Consider the following 15,998-nt stretch of genomic DNA (forward strand, 5'->3'; position numbering starts at 1 on the left):
AACATTTGGTCTAAATGATCATTATAGGGTTTTTTTCCCAATTCAATTCATTTCAAAGTTTATCTACTTAGCCCTTACTTATGAACTTACTTATGAAAAAATGCTTATGAAATCCAGGTTGTGGTTTACATGCTGGACATTACTACCTGACTCATCTCCACCGGTGCGTTCATGCTGGTACTCTCTCCTGAACATCTCTAACAAACTCCTCATATCTACGAACCACCAATCACTAATGTTTCACTCCTTTTAACCCCAACATTTACAACAACCTCAGATGACCAAAGTACTTCACAATAATTACAGCATCACATATCAGTAAAAGATAGAAATAAAGTTCAATTTGACAATAAAATACAAATAACATATAATTCATTTCAGTTTAATTTCACTAACAGCAATTTCCCCCCAAAACTCACCAATCAATCGGAGCAATTAAACACCACATTTTTCTTATTTCAACTGGTCTGATTATTTTACATAAGTGTCACGTTTCAAGGATAAAAGCTTGTTCTTCATTTGGTCCCTGCAGATAAGCAGAAGAAAGAAGAAAGTAAACATGATGACTTATTCTTTATTAGTCCTGATAAACTACGTATTAATTAAACTTACAGACTATTGGTCCGGTGGTGATGGGCTTCAATGCAGCAGAGCTTGATACAGAACGTAACTTTCTGCTTCGACAAACCTGTGTAAAGTAAACAATCAAACCAATTTATTTATTTATTCATCATGAATCATAAACTACTGATGAAATAAAGCATGTTCAGTTCCCCAATTATTTACATCCTGGCAGCTTGAGGTTAGGAAATATTTTTCAGTCAACCAAAAAGTTTGTTTGAGATAGAAAACAAGAAATAATAAAACAATGTAAAAGGATTATCATTTTTGATTTTTTTTCTTTCTTTTTTGATATCTTTATCAGCATTTTTGCATGTTGTGTTTAATTTTAAGTCTCTGCTCACCGGGACACAGTTGGAGCGTCTCTGGTCACACAGGCTCAGGCTACAGTGAAGATAAATTTCTCGATATTCTTCCCCCAGCAGGAACAGCAGAGCAGTGAAACGAGCCTGGAGGGACGAGCCGCTCTGAACCACTGACACCTGACGACGATCCGTGGAGCATCTGTAAGGGATGACGGAGGAAAACATGAAAGTTTTAACCCGTCACTTTTCAGCAAACAGTGTTTACTGAGGCTGAGGAGGAGCACACACTTGTTCTCAATGAGGGGGTATCGTACGGGGTCTCCAGGGTTTGACGTGTGAGTGGCAAAGCAGTTCTCTAGAACAACCGCCAAGTTTGAGTCCATGTCCTCCACAGAGACGCCAACGTACAACGGCGAGCCCACTGGCAGGGTGACCTGGCCTGCTGGGTAAGTGTCGTTGTAGCTTGAGTTCAGGAACAGAGACATGGAGGCTGTGGCCTTTACACCTGTACCTGAAATACCTCGTTCCCACCTGGCAAGACAGCAAGCATCTTTATCAAGCAGTTCAGGAATTTATTTTCCAAGACTTGTTTTTATTCTGTTTTTGTGTTATTTTTAGATTGTTTGAAAATCTTCTTTTTACAGCGTTAGAGTGCAATCTATTAACTTCTAGAAAAGCAGAAATCAAAAATACTTTCGGTATATAAAAGTTGTTCTCCGCCATTAGCATTTTTTATTTTTATTTTTTGCCATTAGAACATTTAACTGCAAATACATGAGGTTAAATGGAATCGCTCCTGGCTCTGATTGCTTGTTTATAGTTGGAAGCGGTGCATTACTTTAGACAGCAATAGTAGCACTGCAAGGAGGTGACAGAGATTTGTCTTTTGACTAATTTTCTGTTTCAGAACAAACTGTCAGTTTTGATAATTTTTTTTTAAATAAAAGTTACATTCTCCAGCTTTAATGACACATAACTGACAAAGTATGTGTCATTTATTTACATAACGCCTATTTACATAAATAGTATTTATTTATTGCCCTAACAACAAATTACTGTTTGCGGTTTATGTTTTCTAAAAGGTAGATGATATTTTTATTGTTTTTTTTAGTTACATTCATAATAATTTGTTGTCAAAGTTAAAAATTGCAACTAACCTGTTGCCTCATAATTATATTCATAATGAATAAATATATTTTATTCACTGGTGTTATAAAACTAACCTCACATACAATCCAAGTATAAAACAAAAGAATATCCTGGTGACTTTAACCACTAATATGGGAAACGTTGTAAAGCTTTAAGCTTACATTTTTCGTTTGGTATTTTGATATTAGAATCAAGTATCATTGATATTTTTTTAAATGAAAAACTAGCGATCAGGTCCAAAATCTAGTTGTAGTGATGGACTCGGACCTGAACCTTCAGAGACACAAAAATACAATTACAAAATTGGTCTTCCCTCACCTGAAGAACGCTTTTCGGATGAAAGGACTAATGTACTATATAAAAACCTGTAAATTATTTGTTTTCAGTTCTCTTTTATCAAGGTGTTTCATATGTAGTATCTTATTTACGCCACTAGGTGGCTGCTCGATCATTGAGTAGTGCTGATATCAACGCAGCCATTGTTTATTACCTCTCAACTATATGCGTCAATTGGATGTGAATAATACTGTTATTGGTGTAGTTTGGTTTCTTAAAAGCCTAATAACTGCATTGCCACCTTGTTTTGTAGAATATTATGATTGTTTGGTATAGTTTATTCGCATTGTGGAGAGCTAACAGCTAACCGTTTAGCATTACATGATTAAGCTCAGATGCTTAGTTCGTGGTTATCATTTTCCAATTGAAATGCCTTATTTCTCTTGTGTGTTTTATTCTGTGACACTATTATTAGCATGGTTGATTATTATTTATGTGTAATAATGACGTACATTCTCATAACCAAGTATTAATCACCTGCTAGCTTTATTATATTCTTTAAACATATATATTCCCTTTGTGGACATTTTGGTTGCCTATGAGAAAGAAGTATTTACAGACAAGCACTTACAATTTTTACTTGTTTATTTACATTTATAGAAAACCACACACCCACACCTGCCCTTATTCATATATGAATAAGGTATCGAGGAACCATGTATAGAGGAACCACAAGAGTTAATTAAAGTCATGTAAAGCTCAATTCTGCTCTCGGACGTTCTCTCAATAAGACTTTAAAATACTGTTTTTAGTTTATCACTGAATGGCTTAGCACCGCAATACATTAAAGATCTGTTGCTGTTGTATCAACCTTCCAGACCTCTCAGGTCTTCTGGTTCTCGACCAGGGAGGAGGATTCAGTTTTAATGCACCACAAATTTGGAACAAACTTCCCAAAAACTGCAAAGATACTGAAACATTGAGTTCCTTTTAAATCAAGGCTAACATCACACCTGCTTAGAGTGGAACATTGGATCAACATATTTGATGTGTATTTATTTGCTTGATTATTTTGGTGATAGCATTGGACAAAATCCATTATTTATTACTTCTTTCATAATTGATTACTGTGTGATGTTTCTATGACATGAAGCACTTTGAACTGCCTTGTTGCTGAAATGTGCTGTGCAAATAAACTTGAAATCTTGAGGTATTACAATCACTTATATTTTTTCCCTACAATATAAGTAAGCGATTGTAATACCTCAATTGGGCAAAAATATCAGGAGGATGCTCAGCTTATTGTAGTGCATATGTAGCTCAGTTAGTGAGATGATGCAGAGGAGATTTGTTCAGTTATGGAGGTAGTTGAATTAACTTTAATTTGTGGTCAAAAGCTAGTGGAACTTTAGTTACTTGCATAATGTATTTCAATATTTGTTAGATGAGGTAAACATTCAGAAACTCCCAGTTGGTTTAGGTGAAATCTACCAGCTCATGTTTATGGCAAGAATGTTAATAGGGTTACAATGAACTGTGAGGGCGACTTACTCTAACATTGGTCTCACAGCCACATTCAGACTGATGTCAGTTTCCAAAGGATAGGAACAGGAGAACGGAAATCTCGTGGGAAGGAGGAAGGATTCATTGTTTGCTGAGTAGAGAAATAAATTGTTCCCAAAGATGGCATGTGTACCATTAATCTGAAAGACAAGAAAATTAATTTATCACATCAGATTAAAAGTCCTGTAGGCAGCAGTGGTGTGGGGTACAAAAATGGTTTATAATATAATTTTTTTTAAATAAGCACCTAATTGCACTGAGACACACATGTTAGTGAAGAATGACTGGTTTAGGGGCCCGGTTGACTGAAGTTACCTGAGTAATCTGCCATCTTGTTCTCCACTAGTGACCCAATAAGATAACACAGATAATGACCTCTGAGTTTCAGTTTGACTGTGAAACTGTGATAGTGACAAGATAAGAATCCAACACACACAGCCAAAAAAGAAAGATTTTTACCGTCGCTATATTTCCGCAGGCGCCGGCTCGAGCCTCCACCTCGTACCACACAACATCCCCATGAACTCTGAACCTTGAGCAGTTGCGAGCAGCAAAGTGCCCAGAGAATGGATCCAAACCAAAGTACTGTGTGCTATTGAGATGCAGTCCTATTTGGAGTTTATCTTGGCCACAAGTAAGTTGAACAAGAGGTTCTTTGAAAAAACAGAAGGATAATAACATTTTCCATAACACTGACTAATATAAAAACTCACTTACTCTGTTGAATTTCTGACAAACAGGATAAGAAAGAGATTCTTTGGATAAAACAATGAATTGTTGTGATGCAGAAAAGTATTGGAAATACACAACATAAGAATTAATACATGCAAAAATTGTGTAATGTGGTTTTACCTTCACAGACAACACCAGCGTCCTCACTGTGATTACAGTTATGATTTCCAAAACCTTTATGTCGACATTCTGATAGCTGGGATTCATTTCCTGTGCACCTCACATCATCCAGCCATATGGGTCCAGTTCCCTGTCCAAAATATGCACTTGATGTTGCTGAAAGGGCTCTACCACAGCCCACCTGTCGACACACCACCTGAGCATTAATGTTGTCCCAGATGTCATCACACACTGTCCCCCACTGTCCACTGTGAAAGATTTCCACTCTGCCAGAGCAGTAGCTTCCTCCATTGACCAGTCGGAGTGCTCCCTGAAAGGCACCTGATCTGCTGTTGGAGGAAGGCTGCAGGCATTCATAGGACCCTGGTCTGTTGGAGCAAATCTGATGAGCTGGGCACGGGGGGCTCTGCTGAGAGCACTCATCAACGTCAACACAGCCGAGGTCTGGAGACCACCGATAACCTCGCTCACAGCAGGGAGAGTTGTTGCAGAGATTTCTGTCATAGCAGGTCAGACCATCACCAACAAAACCATCTCTACAAGCACAGGAGAAGGTCTTTTTGGTGAAAGAGTCGCCTCTTTCTCTGGACTCCAAGCAGGAGGATTCACCATGGCAAGAATCACAGCTGGTGACCAGTGTTGCTGCAAATAAAAGGTAACAGAGTCAGATGTAGTTTTAATAAATTTTTCCTGGTAGAAAGATAATTAATTTATCAGATTTTACCTGAAGTGATTGACGTAAATGTATGCAAAGATATGAGCAAAAACACAAGCCAAGGAACCTCCATTATGGACCAACGCACTGTACTAGTTAGAAAACAGAAGATTTATTAAACATATTTACGGTGTTCTGATCTAGAAATTCATGACTTTTATAGTGTTTCCTCTTACCTTGGTGACTGAGGTACATGTGAGAGTTCATGGAGTGAATGTGAGAATTTATAGGTCTGTCACTGTGTACAAAAGACAACTCAAAGTGAGGGTGGCTGAAATCCAATGGTATCCATGGTTTCATGGATATTACTTATTAATGAAGGAAGTTAACTGTGTGGGAAAATAAAACATTGGCTTATTTACTGGGAAGAATGAACTGATAATGAAGGTTCATGAACACTCATAAGTGTTTTTCTTGTGGAACTGACAATGGAGGTTTCAGAGGACATGTTTCATGTCTTTCTTCTCCTTTCCACCAAAACTCCTGTGAACCAGGTTTGATTTAGGGAAAGAGTTACCAATTAACCACAGATGGGAGAAACTGAGAGAAACTCCCTACAGCAGAGTGCTGGATGGAAGGTAGCACTGTTGCCTTGCAGCAAGAAGGTTCTTGGTTCGATTCCCGGCCCGGGGTCTTTCTGCATGGAGTTTGCATGTTCTCTCTGTGCATGCGTGGGTTTTCTTCGGGTACTCCGGTTTCCTCCCATAGTCCAAAAACTTGACTGTTAGGTTAATTGGCCTCTCCAAATTGCCCCTAGATGTGAGTGTGTGAGTGCATGGTTGTTTGTCCTGTGTGTCTCTGTGTTGCCCTGTGACAGACTGGCGACCTGTCCAGGGTGACCCCGCCTCTCCCCCGGAACGTTAGCTGGAGATAGGCACCAGCACCTCCTGACCGCACTAAGGGACAAGGGTGTAAAGAAAATGGATGGATGGATGGATGTTAAAGTTCTAAAATGATGTCACAATGTGCTTGGTGTCCATTATAATGGATTTGGTTTATCTGATGCCCACCTACACCTCTGTGAGGACTCCAGAGAGACCAAGCTGTACTGCCAGATTCTTTTGGAGAAAATAGCCCTTCTACATTTAGAACAAGCCTCATTTGGTCAGTCTTTTCTCAATTTACTATTGTAAATATTACCATGTAATGTAATATGGAGAGAGAGCTGGAATTCTTTGGCTTCTTGCAATTTCTCTATAAATTATTCTTCAAATCTTTGTCAGATTAATTGTAAGTAATAATTGCTTCCCAGAAGTCAATGGACAGTGTAGTTTCATGGCACTATTATAAACCCATACTATCTGGAAAAGAACATGCCTTATTGACACATCAGGAAAAACAACTAACTTGGATTGGCAAAATATTTTCAATAAATCACAATTATTGTGATATATTGGTGACAATTTGATTGTTAATGTTACATCATGTTGTTTTTTTTTCATTATGTAAAGTCTTGTTTTCAAACGTAAATGTTTAACTCAGTGTTTTGTTCGGTACATGAGGTGTAACTAATATAAAGAACACAGTGAGGTGGCGACTGCAGCTACTCGCCAATGTGTTTGGGTTCTGAAATAATTTAATCAAGGTTACATTGTAAAATTTAATTAGTTCACGTTACTTAAAATAATTATGCAAACTCATTGCCTAAAAAAAAGTTAATTAATCTTAAGATTAGTTCGTAAGTAAACCTCATTTATTGTAAATGAGCAGCACTAAATCAAGTAGTAAACTAAAAAAAAATAAGTTCATGAAATTTATTTGTCCTCCATGTATTAACTTAATTTCTTTTTATTTGTGTTGACTGTTTGATACAAATTTAGCCCCACTTTGATTTACTAAATACCTAAATTTCACTACCACCAAGACATTACGCAAAAAATTCATTTTTCAAGTTCACTTAGACTTTGTTGCTTCTCTCTCTCTCTCTCTCTCTCTCTCTCTCTCTCTCTCTCTCTCTCTCTCTCTCTCTCTCTCTGTTTCTCTCTCTTGTTCTCTCTCTCTTTTTTCTCTCTCTCTCCCACTTTGTTTCTTTAAATTAACAGGAAATAGACACTTAAATATAAACTTGATGCTATAAATGCTGTTGAAGATTTATTTGAATAAAAATCATACATAACCCGCTGCACCTGTTGGCCATACTGGTAACAACATGTAAAAAAACCCTAAAATAAATTCATGTTAGGGGGCTAATGACATTTCTACTGCATTATTACACTATAAATGTGTAATAACACTGCCTGCCACAAGAGGGCAGAAGAGCAAAAAGATCAAAACCTACAGGACGTGTCCTGGTCCGACACTTTTAAACCAAATAGCTGAATCATCTTCTAAGTGCAGCCAAGTTCTTCCCGGACCTGCCAATAACCTCCTTATTTGACTCGGGTGTGTTTAAGTAGAGACACATCTAAAAGTAGCAGGACACCGGCTCTCTAGTGCTGGAGTTACCCACCTTGGTCTAAAAGATCATTATTGTTTTCAGTTCAATTAATTTCAAAGTTTATTTACATAGTACTTATGAAATACAGGTTTTAATTATTTACTTAACAATAATTACAGCATCACATAAGGGTAAAAGATAGAAATGCAATTAAATTTGACAATAAAATACAAATACAACAAAAAACATATATTTCATTTCAGTTTAATTTCAGTAACAGATCAGAAAACTCAGGTCAATTAAATGCCACATTTTTCTTATTTCAACCGACCTCATTACATTACAGAAGTGATGTAATGAGAAGTGATGTATTTCTTCATTTGGTCCCTGCAGATGAGCAGAAAAAGGGAAGAAACATGATCATTGATTCCTTATTACTTCTGATAAAATACCTATTAGTTAAACTTACAGACTATTGGTCCAGTGGTGATGGGCTTCAATGCAGCAGAGCTTGATACAGAACGTAACTTTCTGCTTCGACAAACCTGGGAAAAGTAAACAATTAAACCTATTTATTTATTTATTCATCATGAATCATAAACTACTGATCAAATAATTCACATCCTGGCAGGTTGAGATTAGGAAATATTTTTAGTCAATCAAGAAGTTTGTTTGAGATAGAAAACAAGAAATAATAAAGCAATGTTAAAGGATGATCATTTTGGACAAACAAATTTTTATCTGTATTTTGATAAAACTGTCATGTTGTGTTTAATTTTAAGTCTCTGCTCACCGGGACACAGTTGGAGCGTCTCTGGTCACACAGGCTCAGGCTACAGTGAAGATAAATTTCTTGATATTCTTCCCCCAGCAGGAACAGCAGAGCAGTGAAACGAGCCTGGAGGGACGAGCCGCTCTGAACCACTGACACCTGACGACGATCCGTGGAGCATCTGTAAGGGATGACGGAGGAAAACATGAAAGTTTTAACCCGTCACTTTTCAGCAAACAGTGTTTACTGAGGCTGAGGAGGAGCACACACTTGTTCTCAATGAGGGGGTATCGTACGGGGTCTCCAGGGTTTGACGTGTGAGTGGCAAAGCAGTTCTCCAGAACAACCGCCAAGTTTGAGTCCATGTCCTCCACAGAGACGCCAACGTACAACGGCGAGCCCACTGGCAGGGTGACCTGGCCTGCTGGGTAAGTGTCGTTGTAGCTGGAGTCCAGGAACAGAGACATGGAAGCTGTGGCCTTTACACCTGTACCTGAAATACCTCGTTCCCACCTGGCAAGACAGCAAGCATCTTTATCAAGCAGTTCAGGAATTTATTTTCCAAGACTTGTTTTTATTCTAATTTTGGGGTAATTTAGATTGTTTGAAAATCTTCTCGTGGTTAGAGCACAATCTATTAATCTATCAAATCTATCAAGCTCATTGATATATTGCAACGATGATGCAGAGGAGATCTGTGAAATCGTGGAGGATTTGGATGAACTAACACTAATTTGTGGTCAAAAGCTGGAGGAAAATGCATTTTTAATTAAAGAGATAAACTCTCCCCACATAATCTACCAGCTCAGTTATACTGATCAGAGGGCGACTTACTCTAAAGTTGGTCTCACAGCCACATTCAGACTGGTGTCAGTTTCCAAGGGATACGAACAGGAGAACGGAAATCTCTTGGGAAGCAGGAAGGATTCATTGTTTGCTGAGTAGAGAAATAAATTGTTTCCAAAGGTGGCATGTGTGCCGTTGATCTGGAAGACAGAAGATTAATTTATCACATCAGAGTAAAAGTACGTTAGGCAGCAGTGGTGTAGGTACCATTTGTCTACCAGTTACACATGTCAATGCTGTCTTTGCAAACACTAAATTAAAAAAAAATCTATTTTTTGGACCAAGTCTTAATTTTATAGTTATAGTAAGAACGGATGTCATGAATATGTTAATTTCTGTTTCTTCTTTTTATTTTAAACAATTTAATCAACAAAGCATTAACTAAAGGGAGTTTTAAACTTCAGCTTTTCTAACTTCCTGGAGCAGCCAGCTGTGCTGCACCTTGCATAAAAATAGATTTGGTTTCAGCTGCTTTTTTCTTCTGTCACTACAACGCTTCTAGAGTTAGCAAAATATTTTTTTTACAATCCATATTCATAAAAACCTCAACAGTTTTGGCATCTGTTTATTTAAACTTGCTTGTATTTGAAGTATACTGACTGGTACCACTACGCACTACAGTCTGTATTTACCTGTTACTTTCTAGAACATTCTGGAATTTCCCCAAGTGCATTCTGGAGCTTTTATTAGATCAAATTATTCTTATTTATTACTCAAAATGTTCCTGTAGACAGATTGGACATTTTTGAAACTTAAAATGTGCTTTGCAGAAAAAATTATTTGTAAACTTCAATGAAATTTGGAAATGATCTTTTAAGTCTGTCAAAAGTCAATGTAGGTTATTTAAAGTAGTTTCTGTTCAGGAATGAGCAGGTTGTATAAAATACCTTTAAAAGTCTAAATTAATTTTCTGCTTTCATCAACTCTGACCATTTCTGGACAACTTAATATTTCTTTTATCCATTTGTTGTAAGTTTTCATTTGAAGCTGCAGTAGCCTTTATAAGCTAGACAGCAATAACACTAAGACATAACATTAGAAAGGTCTTAAAAAGTCAAGCTTTTCTTTATTATTTTGTCTACAAAAATGGTTTATGACATTATTTTTTAATAAGCACTATGTTGGAATGAGACGTGTTACTGAAGAATGACTGGTTTAGTTTGCCCGGTTGACTGAAGTTACCTGAGTAATCTGCCACCTTGTTCTCCACTAGTGACCCAATAAGATAACACAGATAATGGCCTCTGAGTTTCAGTTTGACTGTGAAACTGTGATAGTGACAAGATAAGAATCCAACACACAGCAAAAAACAAAAGATTTTTACCGTCATTATATTTCCGCAGGCGCCGGATCGAGCCTCCACCTCGTACCACACAACATCCCCATGAACTCTGAACCTTGAGCAGTTGCGAGCAGCAAAGTGTCCAGAGAATGGATCCAAACCAAAGGACTGCATGCTATTGAGATGCAGTCCTATTTGGAGTTTATCTCGGCCACAAGTAAGTTGAACAGGGACTTCGAAAAAACAGAAAAATAATAACATTGACTAATATAAAAACTCACTTACTCTGTTGAATTTGTGACAAACAGGATAAGAAAGAGATTATTTTGATAAAACAATGTGAATTGCTGTGATTATGCAGAAAAGTATTGGAAATAAACAACATAAGAATTAATACTTGCAAAATTGAGTAACATGATTTTACCTTCGCAGACAACACCAGCATCCTCTTGATGTCCACAGTTATGAATTCCAAACCCTTGATGTTGACATTCTGATAGCTGCGGTTCATTTCCTGTGCACCTCACATTATCCAGCCATATGGGTCCAGTTCCCTCTCCAAAATGTGCACTTGATGTTGCTGAAAGGGCTCTACCACAGCCCATCTGTCGACACACCACCTGAGCATCAATGTTGTCCCAGATGTCATCACATACTGTCCCCCACTGTCCACTGTGAAAGATTTCCACTCTGCCAGAGCAGTAGCTTCCTCCATTGGCCAGTCGGAGTGCTCCCTGAAAGGCACCTGATCTGCTGTTGGAGGAAGGCTGCAGGCATTCATAGGACCCTGGTCTGTTGGAGCAAATCTGATGAGCTGGGCACGGGGAGCTCTGCTGAGAGCACTCATCAACGTCAACACAGCCGAGGTCTGGAGACCACCGATAACCTCGCTCACAGCAGGGAGAGTTGTTGCAGAGATTTCTGTCATAGCAGGTCAGACCATCACCAACAAAACCATCTCTACAAGCACAGGAGAAGCTGGTAAAAGAGTCGCCTCTTCCTCTGGACTCCAAGCAGGAGGCTTCACCATGGCAAGAATCACAGCTGGTGACCAGTGTTGCTGCAAAAAAACAAAGCAGAATGTTATTTAGATGTATGTAGATATTATTAGGTGAAACACTCCACCAGCTAGACGTATCGCATACATTTCTTGTCGAATACATGAGAATTAATTTTCCATAGATATATATATATATATTTTTACATATTTTTATATTTGACTTGATCTGCAACACATTTGTGTTTTAAATCCAAGATGGAGCGAAAAAAATATCCAAGTTTTACCTGAAGTGTTTCTTGTCAACAGTAGGATCATGAATATTGTCCAGGGCACTTCCATCTTTGAAAAATTCACAGCAAAAAACTCCTGAGATGAAAACACTCTCTTCTGATGAAAAAAAAACAAACAAACGTATTGGTGCAACGTTCCTAGTCTGCAGTATTGCTTTCCTTAAGGAAGAAACTAAATGTTTGTGGAGAGGGTGAGAATTTATAGGTCCATCAAAGTGATGGGGATTGATGTCAAAGATTACTTATTAATCAAAGAAGAAGAGAAACTTAAGCTGAAGTTGTAAAACTATACAGCTTCATAGGAAATAGAAAGGAAAATGTTCTAATTGATGGTCTGAAAAAAATAGGTTGGGGTCATCAGCTCACGTGTTTGGAAATGGCTGTTTTATCTGCAGTGGGAATTACTCATGGTGCCACTCCCTGAACATTTCGTACTCTTTGTAAGACTTACAATGACGGCAATGCTCCTTTATGCAAAGTATCAACACTAAATAGAAATGCAAATTCACACTGTTGGTTAATATTGTTGGACTGGGAGATATGGATATACATGGATGGAAGGCATATGTAAATTCAATGTTTTTTTTGCTCATAAGTGACGCATAAGGGCAAAAAACAGGTAGAAAGGAAGAGAGGGAAACAAAGCTACCAGAAAAGCCCTGTTATGCAAATGGACTCCAAATGAAAATTCATGGAAAGACTGAAGACTAGAGTGGATGGAAAACTCCAGCAAAACTTTCAAGAATAAAAGTCAGTTTCTAAAGAGAAATGGGCCAAAATCATATTTAAGAAATGCATGTTTCTCCCTGCAGGAAATGTCTTCAACTTGTGTCATTACCCAAAAAAAAGTCTTTAAATTTTACACTGCTGTCTGTCAGTGCTGTAACGTTTAGAGGTTCACTTTCTGTATTAAATTTAATAAAACAGTATTTAAGTGTTAGCCGTTATTAGTCATTGTCAATTTTCTATTCTCCAACTGTATTAAAAGGAACCAGCCTCCGATCGGAGAGTAAACCAGCTAGCAGCAGCTTTAGCCACAGTTAGGAAACATATACACATATATGTCAGCCAGCCATCAGAAAGGTCTTCATGGCATAGTCATTTCTTTATTATTTTGTCTACAAAAATGGTTTATGACATTATTTTTTAATAAGCACTATGTTGGAATGAGACGTGTTACTGAAGAATGACTGGTTTAGTGGCCCGGTTGATTGAAGTTGCCTGAGTAATCTACATCTACATTATCTACACAGATAATGTGTCTGTGTTTCAGACACATTATCTGTGTCTGAAACTCAGACACAGATAATGGTGTCTGAGTTTCAGTTTGACTGTGAAACTCTGATAGTGACAAGATAAGAATCCAACACACACAGCAAAAAACAAAAGATTTGTACCGTCATTATATTTCCACAGGCGCCGGCTCGAGCCTCCACCTCATACCACACAACATCCCCATAAACTCTGAACCTTGAGCAGTTGCGAGCAGCAAAGTGTCCAGAGAATGGATCCAAACCAAAGGACTGCATGCTATTGAGATTCAGTCCTACTTGGAGTTTATCTCGGCCACAAGTAAGTTGAACAGGAGGCTCTTTGACTTCTGAAAAACAGATGAACAAACACAGCATTGATTAAAGTTACAGGATGCAAATTTCATAAATATGTTTTAAATATATTTGTTAAAACTGTCACTATGACATTATGGCATAATAAAGATAATCTGTAAAAAACATTGAGTTGCTCAGCTTTCCCCCAGTGTTCCCAGTGTTAACTGCAGAAATACACTGCTCAGTCAAAAACAACCAATCAGAGCCAGTAGGAGAGTCTTAGCGATGTCAATCACCCTTGGTACATGGTGCTCACACCCTGACACTTGCTCATTGTTGTGCTACAGCTGATTGACCACAGCATAGTCTGCCACGAATGCTAAAACTAGTTAGCATGTCCACCAATGATGGAGGATAAGTTTTCTGTAAAGATAAGTTGTTTCCGAGCCATTAACACACTGCGCATTAAGACCTTCTTTCTGGTTCTGATTGGTTGTTTAATACTGGGAGTGCAATGTAAGCTCACTGAGGAGGAGGATCTTGTTGTTTTCACAAATTATCTGTCTCATACCAAACTGTCACAACACGGTAACATCTTTAACAAATATAGAAGAATAAACGTTTGTAAAAGTTACTGCAGCTTCTGTGCTAAAGCTCGCTCACACTGCTGAATTTGTGACCAAGAGGACAAAAAATTACTTGGATAAACAATGTGATTATTGTGGCTATTATGATGAAAATGAAGCATTACCTGTACAGTATGCAAAGTAGCATCCTGATGGCTTTGCTAGTTTGTAGACATAGTAGTGTCCATGGCAGAGTTTTACATAGATGGTGGGTGTAATAAAATGACAGCAGGAGCCACTCCAGGTAGCGCATACTACCTGGAGTGGCTAACAATTTCATCTAACACTTCTGGGTGAGGTTCTGAGATCCACATGGGACTATGTGTCCCACACTTTCTGTCATCGATGCACCTCTCTGGAATCCGGGCATTTTTTTGTTCCAAAAACATTCGATACCAGCCCCGCCACTCAATGCGTGCGTCACAAATACTACCTAACTTGGTGTTGTCTGCTGAACGCCAGTCATCCTCCACTACAGAGTAGTGCTCACAGGGATCGGCACATCTGGCATTGCCATCAGTCTGGATGCAGTCCATGCCTGGAGGACAAACTGCGTCTCCACAGCTGAACTGGACCGACTGGGAGGAGAGACCTGCTCTGCTGTTGGAGGAAGGCTGCAGGCATTCATAGGACCCTGGTCTGTTGGAGCAAATCTGATGAGCTGGGCACGGGGAGCTCTGCTGAGAGCACTCATCAATGTCAACACAGCCGAGGTCTGGAGACCACCGATAACCTCGCTCACAGCAGGGAGAGTTGTTGCAGAGATTTCTGTCATAGCAGGTCAGACCATCACCAACAAAACCATCTCTACAAGCACAAGAGAAGTTCCTTTTGGTGAAAGAGTCGTCTCTTTCTCTGTACTCCAAGCAGGAGGCTTCACCATGGCAAGAATCACAGCTGGTGACCAGTGTTGCTGCAAAAAAGGCAACAGAGTCAGATGTAGTTTTATTACACTTTTCCTGGTAGAAAGTTAATAATGAAAGTGCCAGATTTTACCTGAACTGCTTGGTGTAAACGTATGCAAAGACATGAGCAAAAGCACAAGCCAAGGAACCTCCATTATGGACCAACGCACTGTACTAGTTAGAAAAGAGAAGATTTGTTAAACATATTTACGGTGTTCTGATCTAGAAATTCATGACTTTTATAGTGTACCTCAGTCTTACCTTGGTGACTGAGGTACATGTGAGAGTTCATGAATTCCTCTGCATACTAAAGACAACTCAAAGTGAGGGTGGGTGACAAGTAATAATAGGATAATTATTAATGAAGGAAGTAGACTCGAACCAATTGTTTTGTCACTTTTAAAGTTGTAAAATTATGTCACAATAAGCCCTTTAGTGTATTTCCTTCAATAACAACATGAAAAGGTGTCATTCATTATATCGAGATGTGACTTCTTTATCTGACGTTTCACTACAGTGCAGAGAAGAGGGGCCAGTTTGTCCAGACAGTTTCTGGCCAACCAACCAGGCTCCATCAGCCAGTACAGCTCTGGCATTGGCAGCTTAATTTATTGCTGGCATGTCCCAGTTTAGACCGAACTTTAGGTTTTGGACAGCTTTATTCTTGATTACCTTCGTATATAAAGCAGTTCTTAAACATCGAAAGTGTGTTTGATTGCATCACACATCTTTACAAATCTAAGTGAATTACAAATCTAATCTTTTAGAGAGAAGAGGCTTCTACATACAAAACAAGCCACATTTGATCAGTTTTTCTAAAAAACAAAATCTAACATGCGGGTTGGAATTTGAGTTATTTGGCTTTTTGAATC

The 15,998-nt window shown here is 38.4% G+C and overlaps 3 protein-coding genes across 3 annotated transcripts; all 3 read right to left on the reverse strand.

Moving 5' to 3' along the window:
- Window positions 1–366: 366 nt before the first annotated feature.
- Window positions 367–5,705, reverse strand: LOC145551420 (uromodulin-like). Its single transcript, XM_081606178.1, has 9 exons — window positions 5,658–5,705; window positions 5,491–5,573; window positions 4,767–5,408; window positions 4,374–4,567; window positions 3,903–4,054; window positions 1,215–1,457; window positions 966–1,125; window positions 613–688; window positions 367–526 (listed from the first exon to the last, which is right to left on the reverse strand). The coding sequence occupies exons 2-9, from the start codon at window positions 5,552–5,554 to the stop codon at window positions 516–518; spliced, it is 1,542 nt and encodes a 513-aa protein (XP_081462304.1). The 5' UTR covers window positions 5,555–5,573; window positions 5,658–5,705; the 3' UTR covers window positions 367–515.
- A 2,421-nt stretch (window positions 5,706–8,126) lies between these two features.
- Window positions 8,127–12,097, reverse strand: LOC103461017 (uromodulin-like). Its single transcript, XM_081612479.1, has 8 exons — window positions 12,043–12,097; window positions 11,183–11,818; window positions 10,801–10,991; window positions 9,465–9,616; window positions 8,901–9,143; window positions 8,652–8,811; window positions 8,328–8,403; window positions 8,127–8,245 (listed from the first exon to the last, which is right to left on the reverse strand). The coding sequence occupies exons 1-8, from the start codon at window positions 12,095–12,097 to the stop codon at window positions 8,235–8,237; spliced, it is 1,524 nt and encodes a 507-aa protein (XP_081468605.1). The 3' UTR covers window positions 8,127–8,234.
- Window positions 12,098–13,256: 1,159 nt separating this feature from the next.
- LOC145553668 (uromodulin) lies at window positions 13,257–15,418 on the reverse strand. The gene is given in 4 exon segments (XM_081612494.1): window positions 13,257–13,648; window positions 14,347–14,476; window positions 14,479–15,134; window positions 15,388–15,418. Coding segments are annotated over 4 exon segments (1,095 nt in total). The 3' UTR covers window positions 13,257–13,370.
- Between the last annotated feature and the right edge of the window lie 580 nt (window positions 15,419–15,998).

This window comes from Poecilia reticulata, chromosome 1 (assembly GCF_904066995.2).
Source record: "Poecilia reticulata chromosome 1, P_reticulata-male-v2, whole genome shotgun sequence".
Lineage (NCBI taxonomy): Eukaryota > Metazoa > Chordata > Actinopteri > Cyprinodontiformes > Poeciliidae > Poecilia > Poecilia reticulata.

Bases quoted from the DNA above. Each gene is read 5' to 3' on its own strand.
- LOC103461017 (XM_081612479.1), bottom strand. From the start codon at position 12,097: ATGGAAGTGCCCTGGACAATATTCATGATCCTACTGTTGACAAGAAAC. The intron at 9,617-10,800 runs GTAAAAATCTTT...TCTGTCTTCCAG, and splicing joins CCTGCGGAAATATAATGACG to ATCAACGGCACACATGCCAC. The intron at 8,404-8,651 runs GTGAGCAGAGAC...TACTTTTCCCAG, and splicing joins GACGCTCCAACTGTGTCCCG to GTTTGTCGAAGCAGAAAGTT.
- LOC145551420 (XM_081606178.1), bottom strand. From the start codon at position 5,554: ATGGAGGTTCCTTGGCTTGTGTTTTTGCTCATATCTTTGCATACATTT. The intron at 5,409-5,490 runs GTAAAATCTGAT...TTTTATTTGCAG, and splicing joins ATTTACGTCAATCACTTCAG to CAACACTGGTCACCAGCTGT. The intron at 1,126-1,214 runs GTGTGTGCTCCT...CATCCCTTACAG, and splicing joins TACCCCCTCATTGAGAACAA to ATGCTCCACGGATCGTCGTC.